At 43.2% G+C, this 24,958-nt stretch overlaps 1 protein-coding gene across 3 annotated transcripts in view; it reads right to left on the bottom strand.

Annotated features, from left to right (window-relative positions):
* ttll5 (tubulin tyrosine ligase-like family, member 5) overlaps positions 1–24,958 on the bottom strand; it is a 96,231-nt gene that overhangs the window by 39,596 nt on the left and 31,677 nt on the right. For 2 of the 3 annotated variants that reach the window (XM_021574390.3, XM_090211337.1), the window contains 14 exons: positions 23,028–23,069; positions 20,778–20,879; positions 20,573–20,664; positions 19,916–19,978; positions 19,405–19,437; positions 17,138–17,286; positions 16,570–16,828; positions 15,244–15,361; positions 14,767–14,913; positions 13,964–14,058; positions 13,706–13,854; positions 12,809–13,402; positions 11,926–12,116; positions 4,396–4,547 (listed from right to left, as the gene is read on the bottom strand). In XM_021574390.3, coding sequence (XP_021430065.3) covers positions 4,396–4,547; positions 11,926–12,116; positions 12,809–13,402; positions 13,706–13,854; positions 13,964–14,058; positions 14,767–14,913; positions 15,244–15,361; positions 16,570–16,828; positions 17,138–17,286; positions 19,405–19,437; positions 19,916–19,978; positions 20,573–20,664; positions 20,778–20,879; positions 23,028–23,069 — 2,186 coding nt within the window. The remainder of the gene's footprint in view (positions 1–4,395; positions 4,548–11,925; positions 12,117–12,808; positions 13,403–13,705; positions 13,855–13,963; positions 14,059–14,766; positions 14,914–15,243; positions 15,362–16,569; positions 16,829–17,137; positions 17,287–19,404; positions 19,438–19,915; positions 19,979–20,572; positions 20,665–20,777; positions 20,880–23,027; positions 23,070–24,958) is intronic. The other variant, XM_021574392.3, reaches the window with a different exon arrangement.

Raw genomic sequence — 24,958 nt, 5'->3', positions numbered from 1 at the left:
TTATTCCTATATTGTCCTTTTGCTCGTTTGATGACTGTGCGGAGGTCGTAATGGGACTTCTTGTTCTTGTCCTCAGCGGTAACCTCAGGGTTGTATTTGATAGCTGTGTGTGCAGCAGCCCTGTCCTTTAGTTTAGCGCAAACCTCTGTGTTAACCTTCACTGTGGTTAAGCATCCTTCACTCATGCTGCCAAACATACCCTCGTAAAATTGACCATACCGAACCTCGACGATGCCATTTACAAAATAGCCCCCAACACTCTACTCAACAAATTGGATGCAGTCTATCACAGTGCCATCCGTTTTGTCACCAAAGCCCCATATACTACCCACCACTGTGACCTGTACACTCTCGTCGGCTGGACCTCGCTTCACACTCGTCACCAAACCCACTGGCTTCAGGTCATCTACAAGTCTCTGATAGGTAATGCCGCACCTTCTCAGCTCACTGGTCACCATAGCAGCACCCACCCGTAGCAGGCGCTCCAGCAGGTATATCTCTCTAGTCACCCCCAAAGCCAATTCCTCCTTTGGCCGCCTTTCCTTCCAGTTCTCTGCTGGCCATGACTGGAATGAATTGCAAAGATCACTGAAGCTGGAGACTCTTACCCCCTCACTAGCTTTAAGCACCAGCTGTCTGATCAGCTCACAGATCACTACACCTGTACATAGCCCATCTGTAAAAAGCCCATCCAACTACCTCATCACCATACTGTATTTATTTATCTTGCTCCTTTGCACCCCTGTATCTCTACTTGTACATTCATCTTCTGCACATCAATCACTCGTGTCTAATTGGTATATTGTAATTACTTCGCCACCATGACCTATTTATTACCTTACCTCCCTTTTCTTACCTCATTTGCACACACTGTATATAGATTTTCTTCAACTGTATTATTGACTGTATGTTTTGTTTATTCCATGTGTAACTTTGTTGTTATATGTGTTGAACTGCTTTGCTTTATTCTTGGCCAGGTCGCAGTTGTAAATGAGAACTTGTTCTCAACTTGCCTACCTGGCTAAATAAAGGTGAAATAAAATAAAGAAAACTGTGTGGACAACGTCGCAGATGTATTTCCTAATGAAGCCAGTGACAGAGGTGGTTAACTCGATGTTATTGGTGGAGTGTCTGAACATATTTCAATTAGCACTAGCAAAGCAGTCCTGTAGCATAATCTCTGATTCTGATGACCATTTCTCAACCGGGAAGAGTCACCGGTACTTCCTGTTTGAGCTTCCACTTGTAAAACGGAAGAAGGAGTACAGAGTCATGATCTGATTTGCCGAATGGGGATGAGGGAGGGCCTTGTATGCTTGCTTGTGGGTAGAGTAACTGTGGTCTGGGACTTTATGGCGAAGGAGACGTGTTGATGGAAGTTTGATATCATGTTGTGGCAGGTAGTCTAGTGGTTAGAACATTGGGCCAGTAACTGAAAGGTTGCTAGATCGAATCCCCGAGCTGACAAAGTAAAACTCTGTTGTTCTGCCCCTGAACAAGTCAGTTAAACCACTGTTCCTAGGCCGTCATTGTAATTAAGAATTTGTTGTTAACTGACTTGCCTAGTTAAATAAAAGAAAAGCAGCCTTCAGGTGCAAGTTTTCCTGCTTGTTTATAGCCTCGTACAGTGCGAACTTGTTATTTTTCTTATCCTGAGTGTAATGTATACAACAGTTGTAATAACAGCTGAAAACTCCCGCAGGATGTAGAAGGGTCAGCATTTGACCATCAGGTATTCCAAGACGGGTGAACAATGGGTCGAGACTTCCACTGTGCTCGAGTCAACACACCATTTGTTTTTGATGAAGAGGCAAAACCCTCCGCCTTCAATTTCCCTGACTCTACTGTTCCATCTGCTCTGTGAATGGAGAATCGAATTGGATAGCCATGGGTAGTATCTTGTCTAAAGCCATGTTTCAGAAAAGCAGTGAATATTGCAGTTACGAGAGTCCCATTGGTAGCAAATCCACGAACAGAGGTCAACCATTTAATTATAGGATGGCAATGGCCAATAGAATGAAGGGAAGAGGTGGCTGGTTTTCCCCTCGCCTTAATCTCGCCTGGACTCCCCCATTCTTGTCTCCAACGCCGGCATTTCCTCTTGGTTACCCCAAAAATTGGGTCAGTTACAGAAAGAGCCTAGGGCAGATGAGTCGAAGTTGAAGCCAGAATTGAGGAAAGTAACTGCAGATCTGATGTTCAAAAGTTTGTCTGTTATAAGAAATTATAGCGGATAGATTTTGTGGAAATTAAAAATAAAACGCTAAAAGATTACAAAATAGAAAAGTTGGGTTGGAGCTTGCAAAATGGCTGCCATACAGTACGGCGCCATCTTCTGTTTTGGACTTACAATAGAAAGGAGGATAATCCATCAAGGTCATAACAATTAGGCTACATTTAAAATGTGAAATGTAAAAGTTAACGTCTGTCTCCCTCCATACAACTACTCTTTGAGATGATACATTTAATAGAATGCATCTTCCTCCATTTGTGGAAATAAAAACATTTTAAAAAGGAAAAGGCCAGACATTCCAGGAATTCCCACACAGTTCCATACATAAGGAAGGGCTGGACTGGAAAAACAGAGAACAGGAGATCAGGGCCAAACTGTCTGAGACATTGTCACTCACATATCACTGTAAAAATAGAGAGAGCAACCATGTATGCTTAAACCTTGCTCGGCCACCTCTTCCAGAAGCAGCATCCAGCAGAGGTTGAACCCCCCCTTAACTCACGTGACGCAGTCTGGCACACATATTCACAGTGTCCATGTGCTCACTTCTCTCTTCCCCTCTCCCTCTCTGCAGTCTGCATTGGCCCATGTGAGGGAGAAAGCATGGTTGCAGAGAAGAGGGTTGGAGCAGACTGGCTATGTGGCAGACTTACTGTTGACTCTGCCCCCACTTATCCAATGCAATGTATTAGGCTGCCAGCATGCTTCACACACTCCAGGCAGCTATCAGCTAACTCCACAGCTAGCCTCACAAAGCACAATTAAAACTCTTCAAAATAAGCATTTTGTTAGTCAAAGGCCTACATTGAAATACCCCATTAAGCCCAGAAGTTGAAAATACTTTTCCAAAAACTCAGTCTTCAATTTAAAGATTCTTCAGAGACCATTAAACCTGGCTTGAGTATTTATTGACTGTGACCAAATAGGCTACCACAAACTAAAGCACCTATAAAAATTGTCCAATGTCGCTTATACAGAAAATTCTCAAAATGTTAATTTGCCCCGTTAATTTGCCCCGATGTAAAGGCTCTTAGCATAGTCCCACTAAAAGCCTCTCATGAGGTTGAGCACAGCTCGTGTGAACCTCTCACCGGCAAGCTTTAGAAGGGAGACCAAGAGAAAGGCATCTGCATTAAGGATAGACCTTTGAAATGCACACTCAATATACACACTTGGAGAGTCCTCTCCAAAATGACGAATGGGATCCAAGCCGCCTCTGTAAAAACAGGTGGCACGTGGGGTTAAGAAAAGAAAGTGCCAGACCTGTGCATTATATTCATGGCAGTGATGCATTTAATCAAAATGACTGTTCAAGCCACTGATCAGAGATGTTCCAACTCCCAGAGGGGTTGCAACATCCATCACTATAAGGGCTTAAACTGGTAGGAAAAAAGAGAGCACACCATTTCCAATGCTCCAAAAGTTGGTAATACAAGTTACCTTTGACCGTCAGAGCAACATAAAAATAGTGACTATGTAGTATAGTGGATGCAGTACAGACTAGACCACAGGAGGAGGTCTGTAAAAACAGTTCTGATTATTCTTAATGAGGCCTCCACTGCCCTAGCGCCACACTCAACCTGCTGCTCTGAATAGCTGTATACAACTGCCCAGCATCTCAGACTCCAGTCTCTCTGAGGAGAGGAATTGCTGTTTACTTTGGCAGTGAACCTCGTTGAGATTGCAACGCACCATTCCCTCTCCACAGCCTTTGGGGAGTGAAAATACCACTGGTGAAGCACAATGGTAATATTTTGCCCAAAGCAACGCGAGAGGTCTTATAAGGGAACTGAGGTGTAGTGCATGACAAATGGACAAATGGATGGTATACTGGTGACAATCAAGGGGTATTGCAGACAGTCACCCTGCCTTTCTTGATTCAAGACTGCATTTAATCCCACATAATTTCTCATTGTACAACCAATGTAGTATCAGTGGTACTGTATATAACTAATCATCTCATTCCAAACAGACCCTTGACTCCATCTCATAAACAGTCGTTATCAGTACATGAACAGAGTAGCGCAATGAACCAATGGACATAAGTGATGGTCAAGGGAATTTCCTGTACGTGGGTCAGTATAAATGCATTACGTTGTTGCATGTGAGCATCGTGCAACTCTTTAGGAAGGTGTCTGTTGGGGTGTGTGTGTTTGACTCACCCAGTAGTGCTGTGGATGGGCCCTGTGTCAGAGTGGACAGCCCTGACAGGCCGCTGGGTCACAGCTCCAGTCCCATGACCATGTCGCACTGCTGGGGTCAGGGTGATGGCCCCTCTGCTCAGCACCCTGTTAGTCAGGTTCAGGTTGGTCAACTGCAGGGACAAGAGAACACACAGCGACAACGCATCAGAAACGCAACTGTGTTCATCATTGGCACGCTAACTGCTAAATCGTGAGAATTTGTGGTGAAAAATGTCTGCAATCATCTCTGCAGAGAAAAATTGTGAAACCTGAACTGTCAATACATGGTCTTATTGTATAAGCAAGCAAATAGTGATATTAAACAAGTATAATCTGCTTGAGTTACTTGTCTTCCCACTATGATACTGCAGACACCAGGGCTTTCGATTTCTTCTTATTGGACTCAAACACACTGGCGGCCACCCTGTGTGCTTCAGCAGCAGTCTCATTTCTCCCTCCCCAGCTGTGTGAAATGTACACAGTGCATCTCGGAGATAGTCTCCAGTCTCCACTCCGCAGGCAGATGGTCCCCCCTCCCCGTAACTCCCCACCCCCCTGAGAGGGACTCTGGTCACCAGCCAAATCAGTTTACCACCATAACAGCACAATTAGCAGTGAGGTGCTACAGTATGCAACCCCATTACTACAGTACATGCTACAGCATCATCTGACTGCATGGGGCTGCTGCACTCTCCCTACATACTGTACGGTCTTTACTGCCCTGGGAGTTTGGTGGAAATTAATACTTATTCAGATCTTCTGTGGCCCTTCTCTGTCTCCTGCCCTCCAGCATACAGTGCAGAACCAACCAAACAGAGGGGCTCATTAAAAGCAGTGGACTGGGGGGAAAGACAGGAGAGAATCACAAATGAAAAATGTAGAATATGTTTCCTGATGAAGTAATTTTGTTTACAGTTCTTTTTAGAAATGACAGCCCAGCTAACAAATGTTCCCACAATTTTAGAGAACAGTCCCTTAAGACATTAGCAGTGATGCAAAAAGTCCTCAACTGTCATACTTGAGTAAAAGTAAAAAGACACCTTAATAGAAAATGACTCAAGTAACAGTGAGTCACCCAGTAAAATACTACTTGAGTAAAAGTATAAAAGTATTTGGTTTTAAATATACTTAAGTATCAAAAGTAAATTGAATTGCTAAAATGTACTTAAGTATCTAAAGTATAAGTCAAAATAATTTCAAATTCCTTATATTAAGCAAACCAGACAGCACAAATGTACGGATAACCAGGGCCACACTCCAACACTCCGACATCATTTAAAAACAAAGCATTTGTGTTTAGTGAGTCCGCCAGATCAGAGACAGTAGAGATGACCAAGGATGTTCTCTTGATAAGTGTGTGAATTGGACCATTTTCCTGTAGTACTTTTGGGTGTCAGGGAAAATGTATGGAGTAAAAGGTACATTATTTTCTTTAGGAATGTAGTGAAGTAAAAGTTTCCATAAATATAAATAGTAAAGTTAAGTACAGATACCACAAAAAAACGAATTAAGTCGTACTTTAAAGTATTTTTACACCACTGCATATTAGGTCATTAATTCTTGTGCTCATAGGAATGTTTCCAAGAGACCATTCCCTTAACTAAGCAATACGGCACAAAAGGCAGTGTTGCATCATGAATGATGTCACAGGTAAATGGCGTGGTTCGGACCGACGCGATAGCAGGCCAATAAAGCACGGCTTGCTCATCCAATCAGCATCCAGGATCCAAACAGTTTAAAATGTCAAATAAAACATACACAGAACATGTATGTTTGTCATGCTCTCAGAACAAAATCTAGACATGTTAGACATGTTTCATGGGAACATTTGTGGCCCCTCCAAAAATGGTGCCATTAAAAAAAATATATATATAATTTTAAAAAAATAATAATTTATGGTATGGCTTTTTTGTTAGTAATTACTAACACAACCCAACCAAGCCGCACTGCTTCTTAACACAGTGCGCATCCAACCCGGAAGCCACCCGCACCAATGTGTCGGAGGAAACACAGCGCACCTGGCCACCACAGAGCAGCACATATTGCACTTTCAAGGAGGGCAAATGCAGTTACATGGAGGGCGAATGTCAATGAAATTCATGTCAATCTCTCTTGCCTCAAAATTGAGGGTTGATTGACTGCATCACTATTGTTTTTTGTGTGATGTGTAGAAGGTACCCAACGGTCTGTTTCACACAAGACATGCAAACAGATGTCTCTTCACAGTCCCCAGGTCCAGAACAGAGGCTGGGAAACACACAGTATTAAATAGAGCTATACTGTATAAATTGAACTATTTGCCACCTCATGTAACTCAAGCTAGCAATAAAAACAGAGTCAAAAATCTGATAAAAAGAACACCTTACTCTGGGACTGTGGAGAGACAGACATTGTTATTCATTTTGTATGTGATACGTGCTTGGGATACGACTGTGATATATGGTTGTCTCAGCTTGGCTATCTTAAGATGAATCCACTCTGTAGGTCGCTCTGGATGGAAGCGTCTGCTGAATGGCTAAATTGTAAAGTAATGTAAATGTAGTGCTATGTATATTTACGTATATTATGTATTTTATTTGTTGTGTTGTTTCCTGCTTGGACCCCAGGAAGAGTAGTTGCTGCCTCGGCAGAAGTTAATTGGGAATCCTAATAAATACTAAATACTGGCCCAATAAGCATATGCCCCAGTGACACCCCTTATTGGGAGAGTGGTTAGGCCTTTTGTCATTGGTGCTGGTGGCCTGGGTTTGAGACACGCTAGAGGAGTCACCCTACTGTCACATTCTTAGCACTATACCCTCACTGGATAGTTTATTAGGTACACCACCCTGTTTCACATTTTGTTACTTTTACAGCCTCATTCTAAAATGTTCCTCATCAATCTATTACACAATATCATCAATGTCATCAATCACACAATATCCCATAATGATAAAAAACGAAAATACATAAGTATTCAGACCCTTTGCTATGAGACTCGAAATAGAGCTCAGGTGTATCCTGTTTGGAGTCCACTTGTGGTAAATTCAATTCATTGGACAGGATTTGGAAAGGCACACACCTGACTATGTAAAGGTCCAACAGTTGACAGCGCATGTCAGAGCATAAACCAAGCCATGAGGTCGAACGAATTGTCCGTAGAGCTTCAAATCAAAAGAATTTGGCGTCACACTTATTTACAGGTCCTTTTCCAACAACGCAGAATTAAAGATTAATAAAAAAACATGGTGATAGTGAATAATGAATAAAAACATGGTGATAGTGAATAATGAATAAAAACATGGTGATAGTGAATAATGAATAAAAACATGGTGATAGTGAATAATGAATAAAAACATGGTGATAGTGAATAATGAATAAAAACATGGTGATAGTGAATAATGAATAAAAACATGGTGATAGTGAATAATGAATAAAAACATGGTGATAGTGAATAATGAATAAAAACATGGTGATAGTGAATAATGAATAAAAACATGGTGATAGTGAATAATGAATAAAAACATGGTGATAGTGAATAATGAATAAAAACATGGTGATAGTGAATAATGAATAAAAACATGGTGATAGTGAATAATGAATAAAAACATGGTGATAGTGAATAATGAATAAAAACATGGTGATAGTGAATAATGAATAAAAACATGGCTATACAGAGCATTCGGAAAGTATTCAGACCCCTTGACGTTTTCCTCATTTTGTTAAATTACAACCTTAATCTAAATAAATACACACACATACACACACACAGTGAAAACAGGTTGAGAAATTTTGGCACATTTACTACAAATAAAAAACAGAAATACCTTATTTACATAAGTATTCAGACCCTTTGCTATGAGACTCTAATTTGAAGTCAGGGGCATCCTATTTCCATTGATCACCCTTAATTGGAGTCCAACTGTGGTAAATTCAATTGATTGGACATGATTTGGAAAGGCACACACACCAATCTATATAAAAAGGTCCCACGGTTGACAGTGCATGTCAGAGCAAAAATCCAACCATGATGTCAAAGGAATCGTCTGTAAAGCTCCAAGACAGGATTGTGTCGAGGCACAGATCTGTGAAGGGTACCAAAAAATGTCTGCAGCATTGAAGGTCCCCAAGAACACAGTGACCTCCATCATTCATAAATGGAAGAAGTTTGGAACCACCAAGACTCTTCTTCGAGCTGGCCGCCAAGCCAAACTGAGAATCGGCGGAGAAGAGCCTTGGTCAGGGAGGTGACTAAGAACCCGATGGTCACTCTGACAGAGCTCTAGAGTTAGGAAAACCTTCCAGAAGAACAACCATCTCTGCAGCATTCCACCAATCAGGCCTTTAATGGTAGAGTGGCCAGACGGACGCCACTCCTCAGTAAAAATGCACCTGACAGCCCGCTTGGAGTTTGCCAAAAGGCACCTAAAAGGACTCTCAGACTATGAGAAACAAGATTCTCTGGTCTGATGAAACCTAAATGGAACTCTGGCACCATCCTGCTGTGGGGCTGTTTTTCAGCAGCAGGGACTGGGAGACTAGTCAGGATCGAGGGAAGGATGAACGGAGCAAAGTACAGAGAGATCCTTGATGAAAACCTGCTCCAGAGTGCTCAGGACCTCAGAGTGGGGTGAAGTTTCACCTTCCAACAGAACAACGACCCGAAGCACACAGCCAAGACAACGCAGGAGTGGCTTCGGGACAAGTTTCTGTGTCTTTGAGTGGCCCAGCCAGAGCCCGGACTTGAACTTCTCAGGAGAGACCTGAAAATAGCTGTGCAGCAATGCTCCCCATCCAACTGACAGAGCTTGAGAGGGTCTGCAGAGAAGAATGGGAGAAACTCCCCAAATACAGGTGTGCCAATCTTGTAGTGTCATACCCAAGAAGACTCGAGGCTGTAAACGCTGCCAAAGGCACTTCAAAAAAGCACAGAGCAAAGTGTCTGAATACTTATGTAAATTTGATATTTCCGTTTTTTTTTAATAATTATGGGGTATCGTGTGTAGATTGATGAGGATAGCTGAGCATCTGAGAAATCTCTATCTAGATTTCCACTCAAACCCATTTTCCAATGAGAAACTAATTTTAATTAGAGTGTTGTAACTGTAACTGTTGCCAAATGATGACATTAACATATATTGCAAGAATGTGAGTAGGGTGACTCCCCTAGCGGGTTTCGAACCCAGACCAACAGCACCAATGACAAACACCCTAACCAGTGTCCCAATAAGAGATATCTCTAGAGCATGTGCTTATTGGGACAGAATAGTTAGGTCCTGTCCAGAACAAACCCTAACCCCTTCTTCTCTAGGCATTTGTGTAGATCTGAAACAATTTGATAGGTGTAAGCAAAAGGGTGAATACACTTTGAAGTAAATCTCAGCTCGAACATTAATGTTGTATATTCTGAGAACATTGTAACCATGTTCTAGATAATATCAAACAGAACTTAAGGGAATGTCCTCTCAAATTTAACACCAGAATATGCTAAAAAAAGGTTCTCTCAGAAGGTTTTTGCTAACATAATAGAATGTTCCCCTAACTAAAGGAACTGGAAACTCAAACATTAGGGGAGCATTACAAAATGAAGGTTCTCTCTCCCTAGAATTGTTAGCTGGGAGGGCTGTTTATTTTCTCTGCGCTTTAAAAGCCAAGTTCTGGGCAGGTGAACGAATTGTTTGGCTAGTAGTCATGCCAGAGAAAGGGAAATGTCAAACATTCCTAAACGACAGGTGTTTAAATTAATGCAAGAGCTGACAGAACACAGCCAGGTCGGGGAGCTTTTCAGGGCCCAATACAGAGTTTATTTTCATTCCTCAAGGATTTGGAAGGAATCTATAATACACTGTCAACAGATCTCAATGGTGAAGGTTCTTCAACCATGCTGACCTAGAAGTGCTGGGATGCCAGTTATCTTCAGTAAATCCATAATTACATTTGAATGTAAGTTTGAATCCATGAAATCGGAAATTCCAACATTTCACAATCAACCGTGAGTAACTTACATTTCCCCAAAAGGAACTCCCCATGTTGTTCATCAGGACTAAGGTGTTTCTCAACTCCAGGCTACCTTAATATGCACATTCCTATCATTACTGCATCCAACTAGGATTACACTTGACATGTGTCTGCTGCTGCTCTCTTGGGTGGGACAGGGAGGAAATTACTTGAATTTACAATTCTGTTTTGGGTGGATATGTTTGATATACCCGAAACAGAAGAGATTTGACATTAATACTATCACGTTTCACCACAATGGAAGTAAAGAACACACGTCTCCAAACCAAAAGTGTAATGAATTAAATACTATATCATGTTGAATCATGTTGGGGTGTACATGGGCCTGTTATGAAAGTGTAATCATGTTTCACGCCCTCAAGGTACAAGTTACATAGAGGGAGGACTGACAATACAGCACATATTTATTTGATTACACATGATAAGAAATACTTACATTTACCCCATTCTAAATTATTACATTGTGAAACTAGTTAAGGTTATTCCCAAAAGATGAGGCCTGGCATGTGAAAAAGAGTAATTGCTGAATCTTCAAAGGTCAATCAGTGAAACAAACCAGCAACCTTTCAGTTACTGGCCCAACCTCTTAACCATTAGGCTACCACCCTGTCCACACTAACACCACTATGACAAAGGGTGGGAGGAACCTGGTGTTGCTTCTCTATACAGAACACTCTATTATAAATAATTTAATGACTTCTAATCTGAGTCGAGAAAAAGGCCAAGTATATTCAGACCCTTTAAGTGCAAACCATTAAACTATTTTGCACTGCAAAATAAGCTTTTGCCATTACCAGGATTAACTATGCATGGGAATTACAGAAAACATCTTTCAGAGGAATAGAATACTGTACAGAGAAGAGGAAGCCATAAAACTGCAGTCTGTGTGGTCTAGTGCCATCACAAAAAAACTCCCAGGGAGGGAGAGCGAGAGAGAGGGAGGGAGCGAGGTAGAGTGGGAGGCTTGTGGGCTTACCCACTGAGAACGTCAAACCCTCAGGGAAGAGAGGAAACAGGGAGGTGGTGGAGGAAGCAGAGCCCTTGCTCCCCCACTCAGTGCCAATTTGCCACATTCTTCCATTTATAAGCATCAATTACCACAAAAAAGTGACTGCCTGTTAAATATCAACAGAAAGCACTCCCTATAGTGCATCTGATAATGAGACCTCACACAGAGCCCCAGCTCACCGCCCCACCGCTCAGATCAGCCAGCTCCAGCCCACAGGCTGTAGGCTCCAGGAACCCTCTCCGCCTGCTGGATGAGCAAGCAGCACTGAGCTCTGAGCCATCACTCCCCATGGGGTCACAGAGAGGTTTACACACTAACAACACAGCGGAATATTAAAACACGCACAGTAAGACCACTGTGCAAGACAGATCACTTTACAGTACATCATACAATTGTAGGAGTTATGTTTCCTGACATGATCACTATACCTGTGCATCAGATGACTGTATCTAGTTGTTGAGCAGGAAAGGCAGAGGGGTTTAATAGGGTGACAGGAGACTCACGTGTTGTGTTAGGAGACTGATGTGGCTGGAGCTGTTGTACTGGCGGGCAGCCTGCTTCTCTGCCAGTTTCTGCAGGGCTGAGACTATGGCTTGTTGGTTGGACTGCGCCTGAGCAGGCAGTGAGTCCAGGTCCTTATTAAAGACCCCATTTGGATCTGGTCTGGGCCGGCTGGAGGGCGTCCTTCTGATTGCTGAAGCAGAGAGAAACATGAAATGAATCACGGGGTGTAAGGGTCCAGAGGTACTGCATATATATATATATTTTTAATGGCGATTCTGAATTACATACCTACAGTATAATAGAGGAGAATATCTTCTTTCCAATGATGTCAACTTCATTTCTCAACTCCTAATAATGAGCAAATTATACTCATATCTGACATAGGCTTTTCAAAAGCACCCGCAAATAGGCTACCAGTGAGGCAAGTTGCCGCTGGTAACCTTTCTCGACTTAGTCATACATTTTTGCCAACACATGGCTAACATTTGTATATTTATAAAATATTATATTTATAAAATATTATATATATTAAATAAAATGTTTACCCTTATTTGATATTATTGTATAATCAGCTACACATAGCAAAAATGTGTTACTTTTCTAGCTAATAGGCTATGTTAGAGTTTACACAAAATAATGAAAAACTACCAACCAAATCTATTCATTTTAAAAAGCTGATTACTTTTCCTTGCCATTATCAGTCACCTAATAAGGAATTATAATGTTTTGCTAACGTATGATGGGGATCCATGGATCGCCAGCTTGCCCGGGAGGGGGTCCCTGGGCAAGAAGAGGTGGAAGACCACCGGCTTAGGCCATAGAAAGACTGGGAGCTGAGAACACACCAAACATCTATCAGGATGTTATCCATCAATGGTTTACCTTGACCTGCAGAGGTGGGCCTGGAGATCTTCTGGCTGTAGATGTGGATGGCACCAGGCATGGAGGACGAGGCTGCAGCCGCAGAGGAGGTGGAGGTAAAGGACTGGACCTGCCTTAGGACCTGGGATACTGGTGGTGCTGAGACTGTGGTGGGACCAGAGCGGGCAGCTGCCCATATTACCCGAGGGGGCTGGGGGACAAGGGTCGAGGTTGAGGAGAACACAGAGGCCTGGGGCTGTGGAGGGGTTTCTGGCTGGCGAGGGGAGTGGAGGCGAAAGTGAGACTGGTCGTAGGATGGGGGCTGAGATGGGGGCGGTGGTGGGGGGCAGTGCAGGGGAAGAGACTGGGGTGGGTTCTGGGGGTGAGAGTAGTGCTGCAGGTGGATGTGGCCACAGTCTAAGGCAGCTGGAAAGCTGGAGGAGTGCTGGGAGGCCTGGACCTCGGGCTGTTTACTACTTCTGAGGGCTGCAGCCGGTTGCTCTCCAGTGGGTTGGTCAGCAGTGGGTTGGACTACACTAGCCTGGTCTGTGCTGTTTTTGACTTCAGACGTTGAGGACTCAGAGGCGCTGGAGCCCTCTTTTGCCATGGGCAAAGCTGTTCAGAGCACAAAATAAGCCAGATCCCTGTTATCATCCAGCCGGCCATTCCATGGCTCTGACACACGTGGGTTAATAATTAGAAGCTGACCTGTACTTGACTTTGTATGACTCAGCCTTTTTTTCCTTAATGTGACTTTTCAAAATCAAAACTGCAAAATTCTCAAATACATTAAAGGATTTGTCAACAAAGGACAAAATAAAATGTGAACTAATTCTAGAAATATGTGGAATCTGTGGCACACTGGAATACAAAAGTTCCTACTGAACAGATGTAATTCATCTGACAATTTCTACTCACTTTTCTGGTTCTCTGTGGTAGCTGGCTCTCTTGAACCTAGGCTGTTGCTATTGTCAGGTTTAGTGCTCCGACATTTGGTTCCCAAAAAGACACTGGCTGATTTGTTTTTATGTGTGTAGAATGTCAGGACCTCCTCCAGATCACTTTCACTGGAAGAGAAGAGAGCAGTGTGAACATTCTCCACGATACCAAGAGTAAGACCAGTGTTAAGTAGCAGAAGTGAAACAGTCAGGAGCGAGTAGGTCCTGGCTCACTTACCTTGCCTCAGCAATAAACTCCTGAAACACACTGGGGTTGATACAATGTTCTTGGTCTTTGATCTTCTCCACTTTCTTCACCATATGCTCTGTCTCCTGTGAGGAAAGAGACAAGTCAGAGACCAAGTACAATGGCCTGTCTGAGCAACTCAGTATTAAAAGTCATTTGTTGCTTCCTCATAAAATGAACAACTCAACCAATTTAATTATTTTTTTTACCCCTTTTTCTCCTCAATTTTAGGGTATCCAATTGGTAGTTACAATCTTGTCTCATAGCTGCAACTCCCGTACGGACTCGGGAGAGGCGAAGGTCGAGAGCCGTGTGTCCTCCAAAACACAACCCAACCAAGCCGCACTGCTTCTTGATACAATGCTCACTTAACCCGGAAGCCTGCCGCATCAATGCATCGGAGGAAACACCGTACACCTGGCGACCGTGTCAGCGTGCACTGAGCCCGGCCTGCCACAGGAATTGCGATTACACGATGGGACAAGGACATCCCTGCCGGCCAAACCCTCCCCTAACCCGGATGACACTGGGCCCATGGGTCTCCCGGTCGCGGCCGGCTGCGACAGAGCCTGGACTCGAACCCAGAATCTCTAGAGGCACAGTTAGCACTGCACCACCCAGGAGGCCCTCGAACCAAACATTTGTAATTGGATAAGAATTCAAAGGAAAAACTAAACTAATAATGAAAATAAATGGAGACTCCCTGACTAGTGTAATAACTATAAACAGGTCCTAGAACAGTAGCAGACACTAGAGGCTGAAGAGTCTCCTGCTGTTTGGCTGGCAGTGGACACCTTGTTGTAGCAGTGGATGAACTCTCCTAGCTGGTGGGACAGGATGCGTCGGCGATCCTGGAGGGGGAGCTGGCGACTGGGCAGGACCATCCTCATGTCCTGCTGAAGGTTACTGGCCGCACGCTTCAGGAAGCGGATCACCAGCTCCTGGAGATGAGACCTGATGTCACTGCACTTCATCATTACACTCACTTTTACGTTGTGTTATTATTTCATTTATTGCAACAACAAAAAAATGGACTTTTCATGGACACATGTTCACATTTATTTTCTCCAGAGGCTTTCTGATAAAATCAACTTTGACGCAGTCACGTACTCACACGATTTTCCTCTCTATGTGGCCACAAACACCTTAGCACATTATGACCCAAGTGGCTCCGATGAGTAGCATAATGCAGATAAACATAACACAAGGGTCCAGGTTCCCTTTTCCATACAGTCATTCCCCGGGGCAATGGTATCAGACAGTTGTATTACCATTTGCTCATTGTCCTTCTCTGGCCAGGCGGAGTTAGCGATAGTCCTGCTCTCTGCGAGTAGCCTCATCTGCACCCGAAGGAGATAGGAGGAGAAGGCCATCCGAGCCTGGACCTTACTGCAGAACAGGGGGAGAGAGAGGCTTGATTTAGGAGGACATGAGAGGCTGAGGAGAGGAAACTAAGGAGGAAGAGAAAGAAATATGACAGAGACAGGAAGAGGAAAGAACATTTTGTAAAGATAAAAAAATTGCAAAGATAAGCATGGTTAAACAAGACAAAATGGGATGGAGAGAATGACAGTAGAGAAAGGAATTGCCCACACAGGAACACACACACCGCAACACAGATCATATCTCCAACTTTGTCATTCCCTGACAGTAAATAATGAATAATCTCCACCTGGTCTCCAGACAATTTGAATGGGAACAAAGGTTTACTGCCTTTCAGAAATCTCAGATACATGTGTTACAACAGCAAGCACAAGCACTGACGCATATTCTGTTTGTTATTTTAGGCATCATGCAAGAGACAAAACAAATACAGGTATGTATCATTTTCAGCCAGAGTGTTGGAGCACAGTGTGACTTGTCCTCTCGGCCAGCACCAAGAGTGAATAATTGTTTTCATGGCCCAAATTAACCTGAAATGGGTACTGCCAGTACATTGTAGTGGAAAAATGTTTTGGAGAAAGCTGTCAAACACAAACAATGATATACTGTACTATAATTTCCCAGGTCCCTTCACAGTCCTGGCAAGCTCAGAGGAATTTCGACAAACGTAGACTTGTTATTGTAATTCCCCCTCAAATTACAATTTCAGACACACTTAAAAAAATCTATAGGAGACTGGAGCCTTTGTTGCCGTTTAGACAGAAGAATGTAATATTCATTAATGTTATTGTAAAAACAAAAAGAGGTCTACATATTTTTGCACGCGTATTACAAAATTAAGGATGGTGGGGAGCCTTTCAAGTCCTTCCAAATTAAAACAGAGAAAGGACAGTTTGACTCCTACAATTAACAGTCAAATCACAGGGAGTGTCTCTACATTGAATTCAAGGCTGACACCCAGGATTCGCTTCCTCAGTGTTTTCTCTATGTTGTGAATTAGGTACACATGGAAGAGACTGATCACAACATGCCGGGGTAAGAAAAGAGGCCCAGATTTTCTCCTTTGCTTTTTTGGCCCGTGCTCTGGGAGCCTCATATTTCTCCTTCTGCTGCTGAGAGAAGCAAAGTGAGGGGTGGTGGGATGGATGAAAAGGGAGAGACGAGAATTCGGAGAGGGCTGCCAACAGGAGCAGAAGCCGGTGGTGTGCACTGACCTGAGGTCCCAGCCCTGCTGGAGGATGTGGAGCAGATTGACTTTGGGTTTGGTAATGGCAGTGTTGCATCGGGCCGGTTCTGCTGAGGACAGGGCCTCATTGTGGAACCGCTTCAGTGAGGTGGGCACACTGTCAGTCTGCACCACTAACGAACCCAGGGCTTTCTTATTCTTCTCCTCTTCCTCCTGAACCCTCTCCTCCCCCTCTTCAACATCCTCCTCGTCACTGGTCCCAGTAGGGGAGGCCTTGCGACCCCTCGCTTAAGTACAAAGCATTACAGAAAAAAAGTCAAACCTCACAATGTCAATTACATCATTGTGTCTTTACTGGATCAAATGCAAACACACTTCAACACAAGAGATCTTATGGTAGTTGTTATATAAACTCACTGTCATATTTGGCCATATTCATTCTGGTAGTGGGGAGTTCTTCATAGAAAGTAAAGGAATGAACGCGTCTGATTGTCTCCCCCTTGGCTTGGCCAGACAGGCCGTGGTCTGGGTCTGAGACTAGACAGAGCGTTGCTATGCTGTGTCAGCTGGAAGAGGACAGACTCCCTGAGGCCTACCTGCTCTTTTCCTCCCCATGGCGGAGTGCTCTGCCAGGTGGCGCAGCCTCCGCCTCCGCGCCTCCAGTGACAACAGCTTCCTCTCGTACTGGATCACGTGACACGCGTGGAACACATCCACCTGCAGCTGCACATTACCATTCAGCTTCCTGATGGGGGACGAGAGGAACGGCTTTAATATGATTCCTGAACCACAGATTCCCATTCAGTATAATAAAACTGAGGGATCAGTTCAACTCATTCAGCCTGCATTGCGATATTTCTGCTATAGCATTCAAGTGTTGCTTTACTCCCAATGTCAAATAATACAGCAGAATTATTTAAGGCACTGTAATAATATACAGGTACATTAGACATTGCTAAGACAAGTGTGGCTGAATAAGTCCCTGAGAAGATAAATGTATCAGATTATCATTTTCCGAGATATTGTGGTAAGATATGTAAAGTTGGAAGACATGGAAGTGGTCAGATGACGCAGATGCTATGCTACAAGACAGTTTTGCAAGCACAAACTGGAATATGTTCCAGGATTCATCCAATGGCATTGAGGAGTATACCACCTCAGTCACCGGCTTTATCAATAAGTGCATCGACGACGCCATTCCCATAGTGCGTACATATCAAAACCAGAAGCCATGGGTTGCAGGCAATATCTGCACCAAGCTAAAGGCTAGAGCTGCCGCTTTCAAGCAGTGGGAAATCCAGCTATGCCCTCAGACGAACGACCAAACAGGCAAAGTGTCAATACAGGACTGAAGATTGAATCCTACTACAGCAGCTCAGACACTCGTCAGATGTGGTAGGGCTTGCAAACTATTACGGACTACAAAGGGAAATCCAGCCGCGAGCTGCCCAGTGACGCGAGCCTACCAGACGAGCTAAATGCCTTTTATTCTCGCTTCGAGGCAAGCAACACTGAAGCATGCATGAGAGCACGAGCCGTTCCGGACAACTGTGTGATCACACTCTCCGGAGCCGATGTGAGCAAGACCGTTAAATAAGTCAACATTCACAAGGCCGCGGGCCAGACGGATTACCAGGACGTGTATTCAGAGCATGGGCTGACCAACTGGCAAGTGTTTCTTCACTGACATTTTCAACCTCTCCCTGACCGAGTCTGTAATACCTACATGTTTTAAGCAGACCACAATAGTCCTTGTGCTCAAGAAAGGGCAGGTAACCTGCCTAAACTACTACCGCCCCTGTAGCACTCATGTCGGTAGCCATGAAGTGCATTGAAAGGCTGGTCATAGCTAACACCATCATCTCAGAATCCCTAGACCCACTCCAATTCGTATATATATATATGCTGTTCATTGATACATTTAGCTCAGTGTTCAACGCCATAGTGAGCTCAAAGCACATCACTAAGCTAAGGACCCTGGGACTAAACACATCCCTCTGCAACTGGACCCTGGACTTCCTGACAGGCCGCCCCCAGGGGGTAAAGGTAGGCAACAACACATCTGCCATGCTGATCCTCAACACGGGGGACCCTCAGGGCTGCGTGCTTAGTCCCCTCTGTACTCCCTGTTCACCAACGACTGCACGGCCAAGCACGACTCCAACACTATCATTACGTTTGCTGACGAAACAACAATGGTAGGCATGATCACCGACAACGATGAGACATCTTATAGGGAGGAGTTCAGAAACCTGGCAGTGTGGTGCCAGGAGAACAACCTCTCCTTCAGCGTGCACAAGACAAAGGGGCTGATAGTGGACGACAGAAAAAGGAGGGCCGAACACACCCCCATTCACATTGACAGGACTGCAGTGGAGCAGGTCGAGAGCATGGTCCAAACACACCAAGACAGTCGTGAAGAGGGCACGACAATGCATTTTCTCCCTCAGGAGACTGAAAACATTTGGCATATGTCCTCAGATCCTCAAAAAGTCCTACAGCTGCACCATCGAGAGCATCCTGGCCGGTTGCATCAATGCCTGGTATGGCAACTGCTCAGCATCCGACCGTAAGGCGTTACAGACGGTAGTGCGTACGGCCTAGTAAATCACTGGGGCCAAGCTTCCTGCCATCCAGGACCTATATACTAGCCGGTGTCAAAGACTCCAGTCACCAAAGTCATAGACTGTTCTCTCTGCTACCGCACGGCAAGCGGTACCGGAGCGTCAAATCTAGGTCCAAAAGGCTTCTTAAACAGCTTCTAACCCCAAGCCATAAGACTGCTGAACAATTAATCAAATGGCCACCTGAACTATTTACATTTTATTTGATAGTAAGGGAAAATGTCGGCAATAACACCCACCGTGATCTTGAGGTCACCACCGCTTTCCCCAATCTGAGGACCAAAGAAAGCGACATGGAAAAATCATAAAGGGCCAGAGGGATGCCAGCTCCCCAGAAAATATTATGCTATAGTGAAACTGAGTAAATTAAATACTGTACAAAAACCTAAAACTCATAATCACAATATGCATCTGAAGTCTGAACCCATGCAACAGAATAAATAAATGTGTTGAATTGTGTACCAAAATTCTTTATAGTTGTGTTAATTCTATAACATTTTCCCTGCTCTTCCTTGCTCTATAAACTCTCCCCAGCACCAAATGCTGTTTGAGGACTAGACTACCAAAGCCACACTGCCACACAGACACTGTGCTCGCTCTGGAAAACTTTACAGTTTACTATTACCATACAGATCTTATTAGCTGTTGTCCTCACCTATTCATCTGAAGACAAAACAAACAGTCAACCAACCGTTTCCACAAACTGATGGAGAAGCTGTTCCCTTTCCCAACTACGAAGGAAATGCTTACCTTCCATGGAAAAGTCTGTTAGCCAACATGGAGTTCATCGATGTCTTATACTCCAGATAACCACTGAGAAACAGAGATACAGATAATGACAAAATGACAACCATCAACATCACAGGCTGCACTGGGCTTCAGCATCTTCTGTCTAATTTGTGGGGGGATGAATGTGTTACAACAGGGATATTGTGATACTCAATGTCATAGGCCCCAGTAATTTCAAGACCACTTCGAAACATACTGTGTAAAAAGCCACAAAATCCCCAGTATTAACAGGCCCATAAAGCTAATCAAGCAGCAAATCCCTCATACAGGAATATGGACTGTAAGCGCAAAACTAGATTTCCTCCTAAATAGGGGGTTTAATGCTGTTTCAACTAGAAGTCATCATGGGATTTCAGCCATGTTTGGGGAAAATATAAAAATGTAAAGTCTATAAATACTCTGAGATGTAATGTACAGTAACCAGCCAATTCTCTAATGTGTATCAGCTTCTCACCTTACTCCTAACTGCAGTAGTAATAGATGTATTAAGAAGTAATAGTAGTGGCTAAATGTAGGGAGGCAGCATTATGGACATCGCTTTTCTTCCCTTATTCTAAAATGTATCTAGACACTTGCATTAGTGTGCAACATTACCCGACGTGTCTGAATCCCTCTCACCTATACAGTTCCCATGTCTCTGGGGTGGGGAAGATTCGGATGAACCCCCCTCGTCTCTCGTGCTCCTCTCTTATCCTCCTCAGGACTTTCAACTGCCATGGAGAAGAAGAAGAAAAAGGAACCCTTAACTACAATTCTATGTTAGTGATAGATAATATGATAGATCTGCATGAGAGGGAAACTAACTTCAGCTATGTATATTTACCTCCTCAGCAGTCAGGCCCAGGGTGCTGTCCCCCTGTTTACTTCCTGGCTTCTCCTTAGGCCCGTCTGTGTCAGTGTTGTTGGCTGACATGGGTCTCTGCCGCTGCAGGAGAGGAGGAGAGTGAACACATTGTTATATTGATACGGTACCATCCACGTACTTCCCACTTAAATCCACCCTGATACTGGTTTAATACATAAATCCACCCTGATACTGGTTTAATACATTAATCCACCCTGATACTGGTTTAATACATTAATCCACCCTGATACTGGTTTAATACATAAATCCACCCTGATACTGGTTTAATACATAAATCCACCCTGATACTGGTTTAATATATAAATCCACCCTGATACTGGTTTAATACATAAATCCACCCTGATACTGGTTTAATACATAAATCCACCCTGATACTGGTTTAATACATAAATCCTCCCCGATACTGGTTTAATACATAAATCCACCCTGATACTGGTTTAATACATTAATCCACCCTGATACTGGTTTAATACATTAATCCACCCTGATACTGGTTTAATACATAAATCCACCCTGATACTGGTTTAATACATAAATCCACCCTGATACTGGTTTAATATATAAATCCACCCTGATACTGGTTTAATACATAAATCCACCCTGATACTGGTTTAATACATAAATCCACCCTGATACTGGTTTAATACATAAATCCTCCCCGATACTGGTTTAATACATAAATCCACCCTGATACTGGTTTAATACATAAATCCACCCTGATACTGGTTTAATACATAAATCCACCCTGATACTGGTTTAATACATAAATCCACCCTGATACTGGTTTAATACATAAATCCACCCTGATACTGGTTTAATACATAAATCCACCCTGATACTGGTTTAATACATAAATCCACCCTGATACTGGTTTAATACATAAATCCACCCTGATACTGGTTTAATACATAAATCCACCCTGATACTGGTTTAATACATAAATCCACCCTGATACTGGTTTAATACATTAATCCACCCTGATACTGGTTTAATACATAAATCCACCCTGATACTGGTTTAATACATAAATCCACCCTGATACTGGTTTAATACATAAATCCACCCTGATACTGGTTTAATACATAAATCCACCCTGATACTGGTTTAATACATAAATCCACCCTGATACTGGTTTAATACATAAATCCACCCTGATACTGGTTTAATACATTAATCCACCCTGATACTGGTTTAATACATTAATCCACCCTGATACTGGTTTAATACATAAATCCACCCTGATACTGGTTTAATACATAAATCCACCCTGATACTGGTTTAATACATAAATCCACCCTGATACTGGTTTAATAAGTGTAATGAATAGGGTGTTAATGAATAGGGTGTTAATGCAAGTTGGCTAGCTCTGTTAAATTATTACATTTGCACCTAAGAAATCATCTCACACACTGATAAAACTAATACATCTTAAAATGTAACAATACATACAGAAAAGCACCAACTACATTGAAAATGTTTAAAAATAAATAAATAATCCTCTTTCCTCCCTCCCTGGGTTACATAAATGGCACATTTTCTATCTCGGCTAGCTGGCATTCCTGACTCCCTCTTATTCGACCTGCATTACCAGGGCTGATTGACGACTGGAGCGCAGGTTTGAACCCGGTCAGACATTAGGGGCATAACCCCACAGGATCACATACAGCATTTGTCATCTAAATAGTGGGAGAGATTACTTTTAATTTGTCTGACTGGTTGGGGGAAATATGAAATAATCTCAACTGTTGCTCCTAATCACAGTATAGGGGAAAAGGACAGGTTGTCCCTAGGAGCCCAGGATTCTGTAACTGCCTCTAACAGGACTGCTATAGTGGCAAGATTGTTTTGCTGTATCTGTAACCGGCAGAGGGGCTGAGGCATTGCACACTTGTACTAATGTGATGGATTCTAAGAGCTGCATTGCGATGCTTATAAATCATAGTCTTGCCCAGAGCAATCTACTAAAGACTATTCGATTTAAAGCACCACTTTAAGACCTTGATGCATAAATCGATAGAGGGTACTTTTTGGAAGCCGCAAGTAGGGAAAATAACAGAATAGTTTGGAGTCAAAAAGAGTATAAGCGGTTGAAAAAGTGACTTTCTTACCAGTTAAATGTAAAGACGTCACGGTGGTGAGGGAGAGGGAAAAGGTGCAGCAGGGTTAATGTGGTTGGGTTAGAGGATATGAGAAGGCAGGACAACTTACCACTCTGGAGGGGGCAATGGTGGACTGAGCAGATAAAGGACGCTAAGAGAAGCAATGAGTGTAAGTGACAGTGAGATGAACATCAGCCGCTAACTACACCTCACTGTAAACATACACACATGCAAAGAAGCACACTTAGACAAGCACATCAAAAGAAACAAACAGACACATGCATACAGAACACATATGAACAAACTTCCAGCCTTCTTACTGTACAGAAACTATCTGTGCTCATAGCACGATAGCTATAAGGTGGAGTAGAAAAATGTCTGATTTGATGTCCCACCAGCAGATCCCAGCCCAGACCGGGTGCAGTAGTTGACTGCACTGAGCCAAGTGTATTAGCTGCTGTGGCATCATTTAGCAAAAGGGCCTAGTGAGAGGATTAGTCACTTGATAAAAAAACAATAAATAATAATCCACAGAGCGCTGCACTCGCAGTGCTGATGATGTCACCCCAACACTGCAATTACATTAACAGTTGTTTTTCATGAGAATGATTTTCCATGAGGGCAAAAAGGGCTCGGATCTAACAGCTAAACAAGTACAGTACAGCACAGTAAGAGACATGAGATGCTGAGAAAGACATTCCATGAAGTTAGGTTACAATTGAAGTCGGAAAACTCGTTTTTCAACCACTCCACAAATTTCTTGTTAACAAACTACAGTTTTGGCAAGACGGTTAGGACATCTACTTTGTGCATGACACAAGTACATTTTCCAACAATTGTTTACAGACAGATTATTTCACTGTATCACAATTCCAGTGGGTCAGAAGTTTACATACACTAAGTTGACTGCGCCTTTAAACAGCTTGGAAAATTCCAGAAAATGAAGTCATGGCTTTAGAAGCTTCTGATTAATTGGTTAATTGACATCATTTAAGTCAATTGGGGGTGTACTTGTGGATGCATTTCAAGGCCTACCTTCAAACTCAATGCCTCTTTGCTTCACATCATGGGAAAATCTAAAGAAATCAACCAAGACCTCAGGAAAATAAATTGTAGACCTCTACAAGTCTGGTTCATCCTTGGGAGCAATTTCCAAATGCCTGATGGTACCAAGTTGTTCTGTACAAACAATAGTACGCAAGTATAAACACTATGGGAACACGCAGCCGTCATGCTGCTCAGGAAGGAGACGCATTCTGTCTCATAGAGATGAATGTACTTTGGTGTGAAAAGTGCAAATCAATCCCAGAACAGCAGCAAAGGACTTTGTGAAGATGCTGGAGGAAAGAGGTACAAAAGTATCTATATCCACAATAAAACGAGTCCGATATCGACATAACCTGAAAGGCCAGTCAGCAAGGAAGAAGCCACTGCTCCAAAACCGCCATAAAAAAGGCAGACTACAGTTTGCAACTGCACATGTCCTCTGGTCTGATGAAACAAAAATAGAACTGTTTGGCCATAATGACCATCGTTATGTTTGGAGGAAAAAGGGGGAGGCTTGCAAGCCGAAGAACACCATCCCAACCATGAAGCACGGGGGTGGCAGCATCATGCTGTGAGGGTGCTTTGCTGCAGGAGGGACTGGTGCACTTCACAAAATAGATGGTAGCATGAGGAATGAAACTTATGTGGATATATTGAAGCAACATCAAGACATCAGTCAGAAAGTTAAAGCTTGGTCACAAATGGGTCTTCCAACTGGACAATGACCCCAAACATACTTCCAAAGTCGTGGCAAAATGGCTTAAGGACAACAAAGTCAAGGCATTGGAGGGGCCATCACAAAGCCCTGCTCTCAATCCTACAGACAATTTGTGGGCAGAACTGAAAAGGCGTGTGCGAGCAAGGAGGCCTACAAACCTGACTCAGTTATACCAGCTCTGTCAGGAAAAAAATGGGCCAAAATTCCCCCAACTTATTTTGGGAAGCTTGTGGAAAGGCTACCCGAAATGTTTGACCCAAGTTAAACAATTTAAA

Source organism: Oncorhynchus mykiss, chromosome 19, assembly GCF_057628025.1.
Source record: "Oncorhynchus mykiss isolate SJ-2025 chromosome 19, ASM5762802v1, whole genome shotgun sequence".
In the NCBI taxonomy this organism is placed as follows: domain Eukaryota; kingdom Metazoa; phylum Chordata; class Actinopteri; order Salmoniformes; family Salmonidae; genus Oncorhynchus; species Oncorhynchus mykiss.
This window is presented reverse-complemented; position numbering and strand designations above follow the sequence as displayed.